The sequence below is a fragment of the Tachysurus fulvidraco genome, chromosome 12 (assembly GCF_022655615.1).
Source record: "Tachysurus fulvidraco isolate hzauxx_2018 chromosome 12, HZAU_PFXX_2.0, whole genome shotgun sequence".
In the NCBI taxonomy this organism is placed as follows: domain Eukaryota; kingdom Metazoa; phylum Chordata; class Actinopteri; order Siluriformes; family Bagridae; genus Tachysurus; species Tachysurus fulvidraco.
Genome location: NC_062529.1, coordinates 13,686,855 through 13,707,153, shown reverse-complemented (window position 1 = coordinate 13,707,153; position 20,299 = coordinate 13,686,855). Strand labels below are relative to the sequence as shown.

The 20,299-nt window shown below is 38.0% G+C and overlaps 1 protein-coding gene across 3 annotated transcripts; it reads right to left on the bottom strand.

Annotated features, from left to right (window-relative positions):
* Nucleotides 1-145: 145 nt before the first annotated feature.
* Nucleotides 146-20,152, bottom strand: mgaa (MAX dimerization protein MGA a). Of its 3 annotated transcripts, none has more exons than XM_027172888.2 (25): nucleotides 19,410-20,152; nucleotides 14,837-15,974; nucleotides 12,684-14,271; nucleotides 12,431-12,503; nucleotides 12,228-12,335; nucleotides 11,198-11,323; nucleotides 10,989-11,084; nucleotides 10,163-10,884; nucleotides 9,791-10,055; nucleotides 9,515-9,714; nucleotides 8,968-9,078; nucleotides 8,854-8,893; nucleotides 8,322-8,752; nucleotides 7,835-8,075; nucleotides 7,160-7,387; nucleotides 6,673-6,942; nucleotides 5,586-6,448; nucleotides 5,350-5,501; nucleotides 5,047-5,092; nucleotides 4,715-4,840; nucleotides 4,499-4,610; nucleotides 2,219-2,608; nucleotides 1,768-1,869; nucleotides 1,554-1,673; nucleotides 146-1,341 (listed from the first exon to the last, which is right to left on the bottom strand). In XM_027172888.2, the coding sequence occupies exons 2-25, from the start codon at nucleotides 15,904-15,906 to the stop codon at nucleotides 533-535; spliced, it is 8,289 nt and encodes a 2,762-aa protein (XP_027028689.2). In that variant the 5' UTR covers nucleotides 15,907-15,974; nucleotides 19,410-20,152; the 3' UTR covers nucleotides 146-532. The 3 variants fall into 3 exon arrangements, with proteins under 3 accessions (XP_027028689.2, XP_047677053.1, XP_047677052.1); XM_047821097.1 differs by having other exon boundaries at nucleotides 7,160-7,225; XM_047821096.1 differs by having other exon boundaries at nucleotides 12,684-14,268.
* Nucleotides 20,153-20,299: the final 147 nt, after the last annotated feature.

Sequence of the window (20,299 nt, the reverse complement as noted above, 5' to 3'; positions counted from 1 at the left end):
CTAGTGGTCTTACTTTTCATGTACTTACTTTTTATTGCAGCTTGCATGGCAAATGTAGTTACCAAGACTGGGTTGATAGATGTTGACAGCCTGCTACTTTTAGTGTACGGCTTGACAACACTGGTGAATTAAGCAACATCCACTGTCTCTTTGATTTGTTTTTTAATCACATTCAGTAGGTTGCCTATTATAACGCTTAAAACATCTGATACCACTCCAATATGCAATCTTTGTACAGAACCATGAATGTTGGCTTTTTACAACATTTACAATATTATACAAAAAGTTCTGGTCATTTTTGCTCACTCTAAAATCTTCATTTTATCTCCAACATTTAAATCACTCGGAAAACTGCAAACAAATCTTTGGATCTACTAGAGGCACAACAGGTAGTTCTTGATGAAACAGAATTAAAATTAAATGTACTCACAAACAAATAAATAACAGTCTTATGTCTGAAGAAGTTAAAACTATGGAAATCCCTGATGATTTGATTATTACACATGTTATGAAGACTAGGCAGCTTTAAATCTTATTTTGGGGCATGAGGACAGATCAGTTTCGGGTGCCCAGTCTCCTGAGTCTTTAGTCCAAGAGGAGCAAGCTTTGGCATTGGCCGCCATGACAAGTTGGCCTGCTCTTTCAGAGAGTCTGCTGTAGAACACCCTCCAGTTTTCATCTGCAGCAAAGGAGGTGGAGTTGGAGCATCATGTTTAATATTGCACACTGAAACACAGGTACTGTCATCAGTGGCTGCTGCAACAATCTCTGATTCTGATGAAATGGATGGAGACTCTGACCCAAATATAACTTTAACAAGGTCATCTACTCTAGGAGGAATATCATCCATCTCTTCGTCCTTTGAGGTGGGTGATGTTATAAGATCCTCGTCTAGTTTGAGAAACAGAGGACTGAGAGAGCGTTCATCGTCTCTGTCCATATCTACCTCTTTATTAGTGAGCAGTTCTGTCAGTACATCTCCAGTTTCTGAAAGACTTGAAGCATCTTCTTGTGGTTCAGAGGTCTGATTGAGAAAAACAAGCTCATCGAGTAATGACATCAGACGGTCATCATCTTGGTCTGGTTGAATTGTACTTTCATCATCTTCCTTTTGCTTTTTTAGATCTTCTTCGATCTTGTCATTTGAATTATGCTCAGTTTTTTTGGGCACAAACTCCGGAAGATTTTGGTCTAGTTGTTTTTCCTCTTGCACAACATTTTGCTGAGCCTTCCCATCTGACGAGTTACACTCCTCCTGTGTCTGCATGGGGGTAACAGGCAGATTTTCTGACTGTAGCAAAGAAGCAAAACTGGAGATCTTGGGGAGGCTTATATTACCAACTGCAAGCAAAAAATATAATACAAATTATGGTGCTGATGAGAAATGGGGAAAAAAAGAAAATCTTGTCAAAGCATTAATTACAGTAATATACAAAAAAAAATTGTTCAAGACTATTACTCATACACAATATTCCTATTATAATATAAATTGACAATGTCAGAAGGTTTTCCTATGACTAAGTTACAGTACTTTAGCTCTAGTAAGAAGCTACCTGGTGTGCTAACAGGGCTGCTGGTTAGTTTAAGGACTTGTGGCTGCAACATGGGAAGTGGATTCTCTACACAGAGTGAATGTGAGATGGTAGGAATAGATATGGACACAGCTGCAACACCTGTGGGTTCAGCAAAATAAAAGAAAAACAATTTTAAAGTACAAAACAATAACTATTTATTTTAAAGGTTACATTAGTGTGTTTAAAGGCTCACCTGGTGTGGTTGTGATAACAGTGGGCTGAAGAGGGTTACTTATAGTAAGGATCTGATTGCATGGAATTGCTGTTTCTACCACTGGAATCACTTGAACAAACACTAGAAAAGCCACATCATAGATCAAATGTGAGCAAGTTAGCTTTTCTTATTGATACCTCATTCACATCAAGGTGAAACTGAAGATGATAAACCTGAGCTTTTTGGAATTAGGGTACATAATGCCACTACATACTAACAAGTTTTATCCCCTCATGAGCTCTTCCATATGTTGTGAGTGTGGCTTACACATTTCTGAATACAACCACCTTTATTTATACCAAGATAGGTTATTTTAACAACGGTTGTGTTTGGGAGAATAATGTGAAGCTAATGAGTAAAACACTGTCATATTAAGAAAAACCTGAACAAGCCTGATCAGACTTGATAGTTTGATGCCGAGTGTACTAACCTTGATCCTCAGCCAAGGCTTGAGGCTTGCTGTGGGACAGGATGTTGGGCCTTGTTCTTTCACGTGATGGAACTGGTGGAGGACATTTTTGTAGCTGTGGTGTTTGGTGAGGTATAGGTGGTTTGGCTGCAGTTTTTTTCTGATTAGTGTTGACAATTTCTGTTCTTCTATCCTGGAATTCCAGATTTTTTTGTTTGCTATTGATAACATGTTCAGCTTTGCCATCGGTACCCAATGTTTTCTGTTTTTCGTTGACAGTCCTCTGTGAGTGTACGGGAACTTCTTTTTTAAAGTTAAGAGTGGGGTTGTTTGTTTTGTCCTTGATCTCTAGAGATTTCTGCTTAGCAACTATTTCATCCAACTTCTGACAGATGGAATACTTGTTTTTTCCTAAGAAAAGGAAGAGAGAACTACTTAATAGCCATATTGTGTTATACTATTACTATTATATCGTAGTATAATATTACAGTGGGACAAAATACGAAATAATACGAAACTTAATTTATGGATAGATGTAGACATGAAGTTTAAATGTTTTTTTAAACATGTCAAAAGATCATTTTACTCCATCCTACAGAAGGGTAGCTATGAGTCCTATGAGTCTATTCTTAAAAAAAGGGTTATCTAAAATAAGTTATTATAGAACTTCACTTTACCAAGACTATCAAATCAGGAATTACACAAGGTTAAAGGAAAAAAAAATCAAATGCTATCAAATCTAAACGACATTAGTATTTAGTGAAAAAAATTATAAACAAAGAGGAATTTCAGATTCTCAATGTGTTAGAATTCACAAAATGCAATAAACCAGTAGCATTTATTTTAATAAATCCTGACTTTCTCTATGCGACTCTCTAAAATCACTCATTAAAGCGAGCAAAAACGTTTTAGATAAATGAACATTAAAACAAGGAAAAAAAACACTTCCAACAAAAAATAATTTGATTTTCATGACGCAGAAGAGCAAGTTGTGGAAGAGGATCATGGCTCAAACAAGGGACAGGTTACAAAATGATCTTTAAAGAGTTTGGACTCCACAAATCTATATCCAAATATATTCTGTACAAATGGAAGAAATTTAAAACCATTGGTACTCTCAACAGAAGTGGTCATCTACCAAACATCACTCCAAAACCAAGACATTTAATAGTCTATTGGGAAGCAACAAAAGGCCTCTTTTACTTTGGCTTATGTAAAATGTTAATGAGTCTGCCATCAGGTGAACACTGAACAATCTCGGTGTGCAAGGCAGAGTTGCACGGAGAAAGTCACTGCTCTCCAAAAAGAACATTGCTGCCCATGAAGTTTGCTAAAGATCATGTGAACAAACAAGCCAGAGGACTAAATGATTTGTAGAAGAATATGACCAAAATAAAACTTTTTGGTTTAAATAAGAAACATTATTTTTTAGAGAAAGCAAACTACTGAATTCCAGCATAAGAACCTTATTCCACCTGTAAAACATGCTTGGGACCTGTATTTCTGCATCTGGGCCAGGACAGCTTGCCATCATTGATGGAACAATGAATTCAGAATTATACCAGTGAATTCTATAGAAAAATGGCAGGACATCTGTCCATGAACTGAATCTCAAGAAAAAATTTGGTCATACACCAAGACAATGATCACAAACACCCAAGCCTTTACTTTCAAAGAATGATTAAAGAAAAACAAAGATAATGTTTTGGAACGGCCAAGACAAAATCCGGACCTTAATCCAAAAGAAATATTATGGAAAGACAAAGCAAGCAATTCATATGAGGACACCCACCTCATATGAGAGTGTTGAAGCTCTTCTATACTAAGAAATGGGATAAAATTCTTAGAAGCTGTTGTGAAGGACTGATCAAAAGTTACCTGAAACTTTTCTTGCAGTTATTGCTGCACAAGGGCTCACAACAGATAAATACTGACACCAAAAGTTCACATACTTTTGCAAGTCGTAGATATGTAATGTTGGATCATTTTTCTCAATAATTAAGTATAATATTGTTGGCTCATTTGTTTAATTGTGTTCACTTTGTTAACTTTTAGGATGTGAAAATCTGATAGTTTTGGGTCATATTCATGCAGAAATACAAGAATTTCACAAATTTCAGGCTATACTATATATATTTGCTCATGTTTCAAGAAAGGAGCCAATCATTTTGAAGGACTGTATAAAATGTTATAAAACTTCCAACACCACTTTAAATGCTTCAACAGTTCAAGGCACAGTTGAAAAACTGAACTCTGCAACATGGAGGGAAATTGTGAATATGATATGGAACCATGTATTACCAGATAACTGGGAAGCCATTTCAACATAGTAATCTCTCTTCTTTCTCAGTGTGTCCCACATTTTCACCAGGCGATCTCTTTGTTTAGTAAGAGAGTGAATTTCCTCCAGGGCCTGATGATTCAGATAACATTTACATTAATTATATTATGACAATTATCCAAAGAAGAATGCCGATTAAAGTTAAACCACTAAAACCTTGTTTATGTCCAACACACCTTTGAGAGTAACACTATTTTGGCAACTTTAGGCTCTTCAATATTGAGAGTCTGCTGCAGATTGTAAAAACAATTCCTCAGAGTAATGCGTCTCTTCTTCTCATCCTTCCTCCTCCTAAGTTTAACCTAAAAAAAAGGAGGAAATATTATTTAACAATAAGAATATATAAAATATGTACATTTTAAAGCCACTTTAAAAACTCATGTAATGCATGCAGGTCATGCAGAAAAAGGTGGTAGACAAATATCTAAAATCTGACATCAACACACAATATAGGTGGCAAAAATACAATCTATAGCTGTCCATCATCTAAATGCAGTTAAATACATACCAAATTTTCATTTTCATTCTCCTCGTCTGATGAAAGATTTCGAAAGCTGTTAAGATAAAATAGAACTGTCACAAAAATGCCCAAGTTCTAATCACTAAAATTGTATGTATTCGTAATATTCTACATTTAATGCCAATTGTTTCACATTACAGTGAAATTATAGCCAGGCAGATGTTGGTGCCTTCACAAACAAACAGCTGCTAAAACAAAATCAGCAAATTTAATTTACATTCTCTACAGCCAGGCAGAATCTATGTTATTATTCATGTACATGATATAAGTTTTTGAAAGTTTTAGTCTCACCGGTCATGCTGAGTCTGCTCAGGCGGTGGAGGGATTTTCTCAACTCCTTCCTCAAATGTTTCAATATCAACCAGCTCATCATCCTCCTTCTCATTCAAATCTTTAATCTGTGCATTAACAGAGTTACGTTTTCCCTTCCGTTTATCAAAAACCTGGAAAAATAGGGAGATGTAGAACTTGATTCACTTTGAATAATAATGAAAGCAAGTATTATTTTTAGCAGCTTAATCTCTTACAGTGCCTATGAACAGATCCTCCTTGTCACTGAACTGGCTGGAGTCAGTGTCATTATACATGTCTGAATCTTCAGTTAGTTCAGTGTCAGAATCAATCTCCTCTTTTAACAGATGTGATCCTGCTTTAGAGTCTTCACCACTCTCAGTGCCTAGGACAGCACTACTGGTACCACAACCCTCAGCTTGATCAAGGCCCAAGTCCAGCACTTCCTTGAGGAACATGTGATACCCAGATGCGTTTGCAGTAACAGAGCCATCTTTAGACACATCAACACGCTTTTTAGATGGTGTGCTCCTTTTCTTCATTTCAAAGGTGTAAGAGTGGTCTGTAAAAATCACATTTTTGTGTGACATTTTGGAGCACCGCGAGTATTCTTCAGAATATACCTTGGCATGTTTAGGGCCGGAGTTACGAGGGTTGTCTAATTTTTGATGAGCTGGGTTGTTCAGGATTAAGCAGCTTTGAGAAGTGGGCTGTAAACTTTGATTTGCTGGGTGACCCTCTGAAGAGCTTTGAGCTGATGATGGTGAATATGGGAATCTGGGATCTTTGAATATTTGAGAATCTTCAGAAACATTCTGAGGTATAATTTTTAAAGTGTTTTTGGAATTATCCTTAAGAATTACTGGTATAATTTTTACCATATTAGGTTTGTTACAAACCAGTAAGGTCTTTGAGCCACCAAGAGGGGTGACTTGTTTTGTATCAATCGTGGAGGCGCTGCTTGTCGCGACAATGTCTTTTGTACTATATACTGGAGCCATATTCTGATATGTCTGAGCTATTGATGAAGAGACAGCTGTAGATGTTTGAGGCTTACTCAGAGGGACCGGGTTGGGAGTTGGAAAACGGACAAGAGAGGCTGCAAAATAAAAAAGCAAAACTAAATCAGCTGATAATAAACATCAATGAGAATTTGTCTTATAGATAGATTTTTGGCCACCATTTTCCCCCTCTTCAATCCATTTTAGTAAACCAGGCAATTTTTTATGGAATTTGGATGCAAATGTCAAAATTACATCAGTAAATTAAAAGATGAAAACTAAGATGATTACATTGAACAGACATCATATCATTCACACTCACACTGCTGAGGATGCATCTTGACATTTGGATTGAGGGACCTGAATTGGCCAAGAGGCACAAGATGAATTACTCGGCCAGTAGGATTAGCTGTTTTTAACATCAACATCCTCTGCCCAGGAGCAGCTGGACGATTTGAGGTTAGAGACTGCATCAACCGGATTCTACTACCAGAGAGCGCAACATTTGATCCAGTAGTACTGAGCATAAAAGTCTTCTCTGGTACAGCTGATCCAGATCGAGTTACTGCCCTAACCACTTGGATGGAGCCATCTAATCAAAAAGAAGGCAGTAAATGCATCAGTTGTGTAAAAAAAGTAGATAATAATAATAAAACTAAAATATGCTATTATAACTCATTTATTTTACAGGATATTTATATTTAACATAATACATAAGTTCTAATTTATTAGTGGTTATAGTTCAGTTAGTAACAAAAACATATCCACGTGTCGAAAATAGTGCCGTAATATGAAAAAGCTTGGGGTACCTGTGGTGCCAGATCCAGGAGATGCATGGGAAGCTATGTTTGCCTTTGGTTGCATGGTACAAGATGCTGAAATCCCAGGAGAGCCAGTCAACATAGAAGAAGAATACATTAGATTTTTAACTGTGCTCTGCATTGGTAACATATCAGTACTGGCTGTTTTTTGCTGTTGGGAATTTATACAGCCGAGCTCAACCTGGACAAACTCTGTTCCTATAGGTTGCTTAGCCACTGTTAAAAGGGAGAAATACAAAAAATGTTAACTTTCATTACAAGCATGTATTAATAACATTTGTACTATAACTCTCAGGTCATTTTTAAGTTACACAATATTGTGTATACAAGGTATACTCTTATAAAGCATTATCCACTAATGGAGCTGGCTATCCTTCATTTACAGGAAACTTTCATTTGGACTAGTAATGACATACTGAATATATTTCACATCACAACAGAATTTCTAGATTCTGATCTAGAAAAAGAAAGAAAGAAAAAAATATTATCTAAATTTTTATCCACATTTAAGGAAGTCACACTAACGAGTTACTATTTTAACACTTTAAGTCTAATAGCAGTGATACAAGTGTATTACTGTAATATTTTAGATTTGCAAGTGGACTCAAATTGCAAATGGAAGAAAAACCTGTAGACTCCTAAGTTTTAACAGCTGTGACCTACCTGTTGGCTTAGCCAATGTGATGGTTGAAGAAAGTGTGTTTGTAACTGCTGTCATGGCTACACTGGTTGGGGTGGTAGGAGCTGTATGCGATGTCTTGGTGACTGTGGTACCAGTTGTAATGCCATGTTTGTTAGCTACACATACTCTTCCTGTGATGTAAGCAGCCAGCCTGTTGGCAGGATGCAAAGCCCCCATCTGGCCCAGTTCTAGTTTGGCTTGTGGATATAGCTTTCCATTGACCTACACAGAAAAATCATGACAGTACAAGAACATAAGCTAGGCTTTTCCAAACTACTGCAGATAAAGATAATGCCATTGACTGGATTCAAGGTCGAAACGTGTTAACACTACCCGGTTAGTAACCACCTCAATCTGCTGTTGTGAAATCTGTTGTTGTCACCAAGAAAGTAGATGCACTAAGGTTTGATTTAAAAGGACTAAACTCTTCACATGTGAAACAACCATTAAAATGTAATGTATGCTTACCATTATCTGGCCCAGAGCACCAGAAGGTTTTTTCTCAGCCTTTAGCAACCCTGCAGGGGTGACATGAGAGAGAAGGGGGAGGCCCTTCACTTCACTTTTGCCTATGGTCTCAATCAACTGAGCTTCCAGCTGCTTTATTCTCTCCTCCATCATTTTCTCTTCACTTTCCTCTAGGTGTGGCTGAGAGATGACCACTTTATATGTAATGATGGTTCCTTCATCTGTCTCCATTTTAGTCTTAGATGTGGGCTGGATGTGGTACTTGCCGACCCAGAAAGGGTCCTTCAGACGGTCCTGTGCCATACGCTCACACACTGTACGCACGACAACGTACCTGCTGCCTTCTGTTTCCCACTTGCACTTTGACACAATTTCCAGCCGTTTAGTAGGACCAGACTGAGTAGGCGGCCGAAGCTCCCCTTCCTCAATCTCTGCAAAAGGAACAACAAAATGGTTCAAAAATGGATTTTAATAACATAGAACAAAGGATGTAGACTAATTTTTTTTTTTAATTATTAGCTTATAGATCAACCTTCCAGTGAGTCCTGTGAACTAAGATCTGGATGAACATCCTGCAAAAAGAGAAAAGCTAATCAGGTCCAAATCAATATTTAGGAATTCTTCCCTACTACATTTGGGGTCTTACCTTCATGCGTCTTTGTCCACAAGGAGACAGTTTTCTCCCACAGAATGGCCTCACACGAGCACAATCCAGACTTCCCTGATTTTTGAGCTTGCTCCAACTTACCCCATCAACCTTAACACAAAGGATTACAAAGACTGCTTTATATCACATACTTGTTTCACCAACATTAAATCTAAGTGAGCACATCATTCACAACCTGTACAACTTCAGTGTTACTGCAGAATTTATGTGTACTTGCATATTGTATCGGCAATGCTATCCCCACATATGCCTTTAAATATTTATTCAAGTATTTAAGTGATTATTTCGCAGTACTAATGTGCTAAATGTTTTTTTTTTTCATAATAAATCACATTTTAGCCATTTTGAGCAAAAATTAAAAAATATGTTATTATAATAACTAATTAAATAAATCTAATTTGTACCACCACACTTTTTTAAACATGTGAATGCCTCCTTAATTGTGCTCAGTTGGTCAAACCTGACAAATAGATTTAAACAGGAATGATACGAGCACAAATCAGTTAAACAGATTTAAAATGCTCACAGCTCTCATGGCTTCTCTTTTCGGTAAAGCATGTAGAAAGTTCTCCAGATCCTTTTGAAGATCCAACGATATTGGTGGAGGATGAAGAGGCTTGGCAGGATCAGGAACGTAAAGTGGCTCTAAATCCACATCATTTTGCTTAGCCAATAATGTTTTTACATGCAGAGCTGGCTCAGGTGCTGAATCAGTAACTGAAATAGCTAAAAGAACAAAGCAAAAATTATGAATTGTAAATATTTTTTTTATTCACCTCCAGCCTGATAAAAGCATACTCACTGTAAGAATAACGTTTTCTCTTCTTTTTCACTTTGGGTACATCTTCTGCATCTTTTATTACAGCCTCATTTGTTTCCTCATTTTTCAAAAGGACTACTTTGCGTCGAAGACAGTTACAGCCCAGCATGCACTGAGGTTTGCCACAGTGATGTTGGCGCCTCTCCTGAACAAGACTAGCACATATACACCCTAACCGGCAAAAGTCATTGAGACAAGGTGGTGCACGTCGTTTTATGACAGTAGAAGGATTTCCTCCTATTGTACCCTTAATCCAGAAAAAAAAAGTACAGTACGGGAGTTAGAGACAGAATTAGTCTGAATAATAAAGAATGTGGTTAACAATGACATCACCATCCTTAGCTTAGCCCATACCTCTGCTGTGACAAGACATGATAAAGCAATGGCTGCTCGTTCCATGGTGATATAGGTACGATTTTTCCCTTCCCAGACTGCACCATCTTCCACGTCCCTTAGTTTAACTAGGGTTTTGGGTAGGCCGGAACTGCGTCCAACTGGTTGGTTTGAACCAGGGGTACCCGAAGTGCTCTGTCCTGCAGAAGCCACGGACACACCATCCTTAACAGACTTTTCAGCTGTCTGTAAAGAATGTTGTGAAGTCTTGAGTCTCTTCTTGGTCTTTATTTTGGAAGATTTTTTGCTTTGGGGCAAGTCAGGGTCAGTAGATGGCACACTAGATACTGATTTTGGTATACAAGATTTCTTTGAAGGGCTTCCCTCTAGTTTCTTGTCTGTGCTGGGAACCGGGTTTTCTTTTTTTTTGACAGATTTCTTCGTTTTCACCCCAGACACAGCTTCCTTGCTTTTTGAGTGCAGTGCACTTTTTCTGGATTTTTTAGAAGGCTTTGAGAGAGTAGCTACTAATGGAACTGCCTGCTTTTTTAAAACACTGTCAAGTGTAAGAACATAGCTTGTGCTCTTGGTGGGCAACTGGTAGGCCACAGGAGTGACAACAGCCTGTGAGAAACTGGCAGCTCGCTCATCAATAAGCTTGCCTTCACTTTCCAGGTACTCATCAAGCATGTCACTACAGAAAGCTGAGAGATTTTTTTGTCCTGTATCCAAGGATGTGGTGACTAAACAAAACACAACACCTCTGGATTACTTTCACACCAAAGAAACCTGCAAAGCTTACAAGAGCATCAAATTAACTTAATCACAACACAGCATTGTGATGTACCTCCAGAAACAGTTGAAGAAATTGTGGAAAACTTCTCTCTCCAGCCTTTGATTTTAGTAATGTCAGTTGTTTTTCCTGTTCTAGAAACGAAGTGAACTGGGAAGAAAAATAATGACCTTAAACACAACTGTAGCACTTCTGTTCATAAATTACTTTTAACAAACTGGTAGCGGGTAGAAAATCATCAGTTGAATTTTTATTTCACTCACCCTGTGATGAGCAAGTCCCTGAGCTTCCCTCAGGTAAGAATATAGGTGGAGGAATAGGTAAGCATACACCCAGATACTGTAGATCAATAGACAGTGTAACATCCAAAAGGTTCAACTTCAGACCAACTGTAAGATAAAATCATGTTAAGATAATTTATTTTTAATTTAGTTTCAGAATCTATAAACACATTCATACAAAATACTTTAAACGTTTTATGTGCATTTACATGATTTTACTGGCCGTCATGGCTTAATCTCCCACTACAGGCTACACATTCAGTGTAAAGACACAACCACACACATGTGAATGCTAGAGAGCAGAAAAAGCAAGAAGTAGAAATGAATTTCGTATTTTCACTGTGTTCAAAAGTTGACGTGTGGTGACCTGCAAATGTTTATCATGTGAAGACTTCCATGATGTATGGACTACCAAAAAACAAACAAACAATGCCTTGGCAATTAATGTCATATCTGGTTGCTGTCAATATTCACAGTAGAAGAAATTTCACATACTGAAATTTAGGGTGATGCCATAGGGCTCTCTGAAACCTAATTACAATAATAATGCAAAAAATTGGATTAAGTTTGCTTTATTTTGGGTTAAGAATCTATACAGGTAATTCAGGTTCTTGAACTACTTAAAATGCATTTTGCTAAAAAAAAAAAAAAAAAAGACCACTTGGTTAATCACTCTTACAACAAAGAAAACCCACAACTTTTGACAAATCATAAACTATGCAATTCATTGAAATGTCTTTGTATGGTGCAGCGTTTTCACAAAACGTAAAGTGAGAGTGAGAACTTTACCATTAATATCTGCTCTAAAGCACTGGTTTTCTGCACCACGTTCTCTAAAGTTGTACAAGCACAGACCAAACCTTCATAAGTCTGTCTGGATACTGAAAAATAATTCACTGCTCCAGAGACATATATATACACACACACACACACACACATGCACACAGACAGTATATACATACATACATACACACACACACACACACACACACACACACACACACACACACACCTGCTTGGAGAACTGGGTGAATGACCTGTCTGTATTTCATGTTTTTTAAATCATGCAGAAGGGTCTTTTCAAGTGTGTCAATCTTTTCCTTTTCATCAGGGACTTCACCTGTGACAAAAATTACAAATATAATACATCAAGGACAAATTATGAAAGTGAGTGATTTCATTCAGTTATCCAGTTTCTTTTTCTCTATTTCTTACCAACGATGTTTTGCGTTGTTTTTTGTAAAACCTCTTCTTTAGCTTCATCGCCAAGATGAATTTCCAGTGCCTTCTGTTTGCAGACAGAATTTCATAAAAAAGATTCACATTACTGCCATAGAAATATGTTAATATTATTCAAATTCTTTATTTTTTCAAATCAAAACACTATGCTCAGCACAAGAATTTCCTAGTATAATTTACAACAAAAAGGTTTAAATAAGTTAAGCACACACCAAAATCTTTGAGTTACCTTTGACATGAAGGAAACAAACAATTGACCCTCCACTTCTTCAAGGTTGGGCTGCATTGGGACAGGAATGGGGCCTTCCATCACCGCTGTATCTTCAGTCACCTTTGATTTCCCACCTTTCTTTTGTAAAATCTTGGATTTTGTGCATTTACTAGTCTTCTGGGGCTGTTTTACTTCCTTTGGAATAGCAGGGTCATGGGAATCTATAGGACAGTTCAGCTCACTTCTAATACTGAAAACAGCAGTACCTGGGTCTCCAAGTGGTGCTGTGAAAAACCTCTGTGGTACTGATATCTCAGATATCTCTAGCAATGGTCGTGGTCTATCGAGGGATACGCAAGCTGGAAATGGGTCTAGTGTCTTTCTAGGAGGTATGGGCCTATCAGAGAACATGCTCGGTGGAAACGGGTCAGGAGAGGAAGGAGCGGACACGTATGGAGGGGATGGTGCACAAGATGGTGAAGATGAGTTTTTAACCCCTGGGCAAGGGGACTGTAGAGCAGTCTCTGGAACAAGCTCAGGATTTGTGACCGTACAGTAATTATCAGCAGGCTCTGTGCTGGATGTATCAATAGTGGCAGTACTTTGCAAAAGTTCATTATTGGGAGCATCAGGGGTGGTAAAGGGAAAAGCTTTAGGATCACATCCAATTACACAATCAGAAGAAGTGTCATCTAACATAATGGAGACTATTTTAGTGTCAAGTGTGGTTTCTGAAAGACTAGTGTTGGCTTTAACGTCATGTGCAAATTCAAAAGTAGTAGCAGATACTTTATTAGATGTGGGCAGCTCCAGTGAATCACAGACAACACCGTCTGTCAAGGCAGTAACAGCATCAACGGCAGAATCTGGGGTTGATACAGTTTTATGTTCAGTGTTTGCTGCAGTACATGTTAAACTGGATGATGTGATGGTTTGAGATGGGGAAGATGCAAGTTCTACATTCAACTGGGTGTTAAATGCAGGTGTAATGGATGCTGTGGGGGATGATGGGTTTTCGTAAACTGAAGTATCATCACAGGATTGATCAGACTGTGATGGCACACTACAAGATTCAGATTTTGGCTTTGGTCTTGTTTTTGACTTCAATTGCTGTAGAAATAGAGCAAGAAGCGGTAGTGGGACAGGCTCAGCCCGCTTCTTCTTCACTTCTCCACCACAGTCAAGAGGTTTGACAACACACTGTGAAGTTTTCTCACTGCTCAACTTTTCAGTCACTGCTGGTGTATCACTCAATACTGCAGCCAACTTTTCATTTAAGGGTGTGATGGAAGTTTTTTTCAGCATGCACTGTATGTTAGTTGCAGAAAGTGTCTCAGGTGTATTTTTTAAAGTGGAGGAGTCTGTGGTTTTTGAAAACGATACCGTGTCCTTAAGCTCCTTGGTAACATCAGGAATTGAAATGTTTTCAGATGTACAGTCCTTAGGTGCCATATCCATATTGTTCTCTTTTGAAACCAGAGTGTCAACATTCATTTGCTCGCTACTTCCATTCTGGATTTTCTCGAGGGATATTCTTTTTACCTTAACATGAGCTCCCTTAATTAGATCCGACAGCCCACCTGGCCATGGCCGCTTCATGCTACTGCTGAAATGAGAGAGAGAGTGTAGTTTTATTTTGCAAAAATATAGATCAATTTCTAATCCTGATCAGGGATTTTTTTTTATTAATTTATAGCTTTGCAGTTCTCTATCCAACATGTTCATGCTTGATAAACTTCCCCAAAGAGAGTAATCCCACCTGAAGGATCTCAGAGATGATTGCAGTCGAAAAATATTTAGTATATATATATATATTAGTATAATATTTAAATATTTAACTACTCCAAAATTTAAATCAAACTTAATAAATGCGCTCTACAGTAGTGCTGTGTTTCTTATTAACATTCCAAATTTTATATGGCAGGCACCAAAATCTAGTGTAACTAACAAAAGTACTTTTGAGGAATAAATACTTTTAACATTACATCAGGAAGTAAGATCAGTAAAACAGTCAGTCACTCTTTTGGAGAGGTAGTATCATATAAACAAGCAACAAACAGAAGGTACTTTTGTTTAAAAATCAACAGGTTTGCTGTGATAAAGATTCTACCTTAAAATTAATAGTTTCTTTCATAATGTGGTGCTTTAAGAAAACATATCAAAAAACTTACCCAGAACATTCAGGCTCAACTCTCCTGGGATCATCACAAATAACAGTTTTAAGGTCCCCAATGGTATTGACTTTTTCAGAAGCATTCATCTTTGCAAACAAAGACTTAAGATTATTCAAGGCTGAAGACTCTTTGCTGGATTTGACCTCACTTTCCAACTTTTCAGTGGAAGGGGCACTCTTGGGCTTGCAACATCGGGAGTTGTTAGCATCATCTCTAAAACCTTTTGCAAAAGGGTTGTAATCAATTTTCAGCTGAGTGATGGACAGATTCTGATAAGCTGTGACAGCAAAGAACTCTGTCTGTGAAAAACTAAATGTTACAACATCAGGCCCATCTAACTGAAGGACATCCACAGCTTTATCTGCAGGAATAATGTAAAGTCGGGGAATGTACCGGTGCATAGAGTTTATGATAATATGGCCCTCGCGGTCCAAGGGGTTATTGGTAAGCTTTAGCTTGTAAAAGGAAACAGGATTTTGCATCCAGTCTAATCCAGTAGCAGGTGAGATGGGATGTACAAAGGAGCTCAAAATGTGTGGGTCAGCTTTTCCATTGGTCTCCCATCGTCTGTCACTCCATTTGTAGCGGTAATTATCCACTGGTTGCATATCCATTATTAAAGAATACCTCTGAAAAGGTTCCAATCCTGAGATGCGAAAACGGCAACAAGGGAACATCCTACGACCTTGCTTGGTTAGAATCATCTCAGTCTGACATCTGAAAAACTCATTCCACATGTTATTGTTGTCCAAAGTGACTGTGATACCTTTACATGTAGACTCTGCTGGCAAGTTACATAGCTGGTTACTTGTGTTGGTAGCTGCCATGGCTGACAAAGACATGGATGACACTTTATTAAAGCTTGCTACACAGGAACCAATAGCAGGTTTTTTCAAAGGGCTGGCTTCCGTACTAGCAAACAGTGTCTGTTTGTCCTGCCCTCCACCAGCAGGATGTAGCTGGTTGACGACAACAAAAAGTGAACAAGCAGATGTTTGAGGTACTGTAGCTGTAGCCGTGCCCTCCTGACGAAGCACCATTATGGCCTGATTATGTGGAATGGCCATGTAACTGAAGAAGTCATCTGAGGAGCTGTTGTCTATTTTTCTTCAGATTACGCAGATCTTTCAGCATCCTTTAACACAAAATTACAAATGTAACTAAATCAAAAAAGAGCCAGAGTCTCTACCAACTAATGTTAGTGTTTTACTACAAAGTAGTAAAAGTATATAAAAAATGAAAATTTTACACTGTGATACTGTAAAGTGATAGCTACAAATCTGAGGTTTTAATAGCACCATCATCTACAAAAGATTAAAAATCATCACATTGAAATGTTTAGCTATGAACCTGAACCTGTTTTTATACAGGTTCTGCAATATGGATTATATTTACATTTATGGCATTTGGCAGATGCCCTTATCCAGAGAGACATTACATTTATCTAATTTACAAAGCTGAGCAATTAAGGGCTAGGGACAATATGTGGAGCCAATTAAAATATAACTAATAATCATTGTAAATAATTCTCTTATGCATTAAGGGTGATATGACTATTTCATTTAATTTCTTTATTCCCAATGACACATCATTCAATAATTTGCATTATTGGCTGCATGGCACTGTGACAATCATTAACAGGTCAACTAGGGCAACATTAAATTTTAACAAAGATCTAACAGTCTGGTGTAGTAAATGTAGTGTGAATAAAAAAACCTCACAGTATAAAAAAAAATCCTGTAAGGAGTGGACAAATCTACTCAAATGAAAATGCAAATGAAAGCACCTATGGGCAACGCAGAAACCTACTTAAAAACTAAATGTCAAGTTTAAGTGTATTAACACAGGATAAGGATGCTCATTTGGAACATGTACTTCTTAGAGAAGAGAAAGCCTTATAGTCAAGGAGGTTTTTCCTCTGTTATTTGGAGTCCAAGTCAACGGATCTCTTGGACATGTTGCTCAAACCAATCTGCCATCATGGAATGCTGTTGCCATGAAAGGGGTGTATTTTGAATGCAACAATGTTCATGGAAGGTAGTGCAAATCAAAGCAACATCCACATGAATGCCAGGATGCAGGGTTTCCCCAGCAGAACATCGCCCAGCGCATCACACTGCCTCATCCAGCTTGCCTTCTTCCCAGAGATGTACATGTACCTGGCTGACCACAAGATGTAAAAGGCTGTGTCAAATGAGGCCACCTTCTTCCATGGTCCAGTTCTGCTTTTGGCAGTGGACAGGGATCAGAATGGGAGCTCAGATCACTCAGCAGCTGCACAGCCACATACACAGATTTACTGACACTTTTGTATTATAGTCTACAATATCCTTTTCAGCTAATTTTTGCTACAGTAGCACTGTAAAATTGAACCAGCGAGAATAGATGTGCATTTAGATGTGCATCAATGCTTGTTGGGTGCCTATGTCCCCAAATCCTTGTGATTGCCCATTTTTCCTGTTTCCAGCACATCAACCTTGAGAACTGACTGTTCACTTGCTGCTTAATATATCCCACCCCACTGAGTGTCATTGTAACTAAATAAGCTGTTACTCTCTTTACCTGTCAGTGCTTTTAATGTTATTGATGATTGGTGTACTTCCAGGGCATACATCCACTTTCTAATCACACAGAAAATGGCTTTCAATTAATAAATATGAGCAAAAAGCTTGCATTCAGAGGCATTATCACTTTGATGCAGGCCCATATCATTGTGCTTCTACCTCTGTACTTCACTGTAGGTATTATGTTTTTGAGATTACATACACAAACATTGCTCATCCAAACTTGACACCCAAAAGTATCGCCAGGGTCAATTTTTTTAGGGTCAAACTGTTCATTTCAACCTGAAACTCTAACCTTCCTCATGATTAGTCTGAGAGTGTGTTGTGACATCTTTTGTTTGGTACACCTGTCCAAGAGTGTTTAATAATGTTCCTTAAATGGCCTTCACCATGATTGCTGCTTGCATTAATTATTCCCAACCAGTGATGTGTTAGCTCAGTGGTAAGATGTTGGACTACAGATCAATAGGTTGAGTCTCAAAATCAAATTCAAAAATATATCTATTTTTGGTCAACAATAAATTCTTCTTGCTCATGTACAAGGTCAAAGGCATCATATGTTTCAATTTGAAGTGGATATATATGCACAGTGATTCTATTTAATAATGAAAAGTAACTTTGTTCCATTAATATAAACTCCTTCAACTCCTACATATAAACACCTGAAGCTACCCAGTATAAACAGGGTCATAATCATGTTTGTGTTTTCTGACAAAAATGGGAAACAATGATAAGGGTTGTTCAGTCTGAAATTGCCAGGTATAAAAATTTGCCAGGTATAATCACTAGTTAATTTGAAGAGTAATGGGAAAACATGCATGCTAGCACAAACTGGCTAACTAATCCAGCTAGTAATATTAACCAAAACTACAAGAAGCAACATTGTCAGTACATATACAGCAATTTTGCCATATATAGCTGCAACACATGAAACATGTCCATCCACATATAAGCCAATATGCCACAAGCCATGTTGGAGAGACAGATCTAAACTTGAGCATACATTAGCAACTGCCCAACATTAAATATGGTTCTCCACCTAACATTACACGTTGGACCAACAGTGTGTTAATCCTGACCGAGTCTTTTGCGTGAAACTATGTCTTAAACAACCAAACACTAATCACAGTTGTTTGTTGAACCAGTACACTTCCTTTTCGTTCATCTTAAACTCTTCTCCGCTATATTTACAAATAATAAATGTGACTAATTCCATACATAACATTGTCCTTTCTGTATCTTTCCCGACAAACGCTCTTACAAATATAGAAAATTAGTTGTTGGGCTTTAGAATAACCAAAAACAGCCTCATTCTAAGAAGACTTTCCAATGCATAAGTTAACCTCTATATTGTATTCGATTTCTAGTATCCTGATAAAATCTTCATGCAACATGTTTTTATATGCAAATGAGCATGTCGACTTCATGAATATTCATTTTAACTGCGCCATCTAGCGACAAGGTTTGGCGACGCCGATTGTAAGATTTTGCTCTTCCGGCTTACGATGGACATATTGATGGGAAAATGTAGGGATGTTTCAAAAATCGTTGGTATTCTTTATAATATCTGATTCCGACAGAGCTTATTACCCACATATTGAGCTCATATAGTTAATTCATTTTTTAAGTGTAGACCAATTTTCTTGCACTACACCAGTTAAAATGCACACAAACTACTGATTCCACATCGCCGAGGATTTTTAACTGAAGTAAATATTCATTTAATGCCGTTTTTAATCACTTGTTTAACTAATTTGATGTCTTGGGCCTAGTTAACTTTTGTTTCCATAACTAACAGAGGACGCTAGCTAGCTATCTAGCTAACTAGCTAAACTTCGACTGACGGAAGGCCTACGTTCAAGACAACATTTCAACAATCAGGGTCAAATATCCATTACTTTCTTTTAACCGTTAATATTTCCGCTTCATTACCCTTAGAGGATGAAAAACTAAGATATCTCTACATCACCTGGTGTCCGTGTAAACAAGAATTAAGTTTGAATCACCTTTGATTAATGGACGTCGAGTGTTTTCGCCGACGTCTGATATATCTCTAAGGCCGGAGAGTGTACGTGCGGCGCGTGCAGCGAGTGTCGAATGGCGGGTGAATCAGAAGCGAATCTGAACAACAAACCACGCGGTCGACGCAGCTGGCTCGGTCCCTCAATAAGAACATGCACGTGGCCGAAACGTAGTGTGCCTCTTCTTTTAAAAAAATATATATATGTATATATGCGTAACCCTGGTCTCCGATAATGTCGTCGTTTTGGGTTCTAATCTCTAACTATTATGCTGTACGTCTCACCCTACGACGGTGCGTGAATGTTACGACGCGCTACGTCACGACACCGAGAGAACAGGCGCATTTACGTACGCTCTCGTGCGCAGCTTCAGCGCAACGACACGTGTTTGGGGAAATAAATGTGCGCATGCGTTTACTTAACACTTCTTCAGACGTTTGTTGTTGAGGTCTATTTCACTCGTTCTGGATTAATTCTGGACGACGGATTGATTCTTCGGATACCCGTAACCAGACATGATGAACAACGTGTAGTAGCCAGGTTAACATTTTACTGATGAGCACAACGATGGGCGCTGCGATGGGCCCACTGAGGAGCACAGCGAGGACCACAGCGAAGAGCGCAGTCATGAACACACCTACAGAGGAGAACGGAAGTGCTGGGAGAACGAGCTGCAGGAAAACACGATGCCCCTCGCTCCTACCATTTCTTTATTTTTCGCCACCATCTTATATTAATGAAGATATTACCAGTATGAACTAGAATGATAAAATGGTGCTGCGAAAATATCTATACGGATTTTTTTTTCGAATATACACAGAAAATTAATTGCTCTAATTTTAGAAGATTAATTATAAAACTAGGTTTAGTGTTGC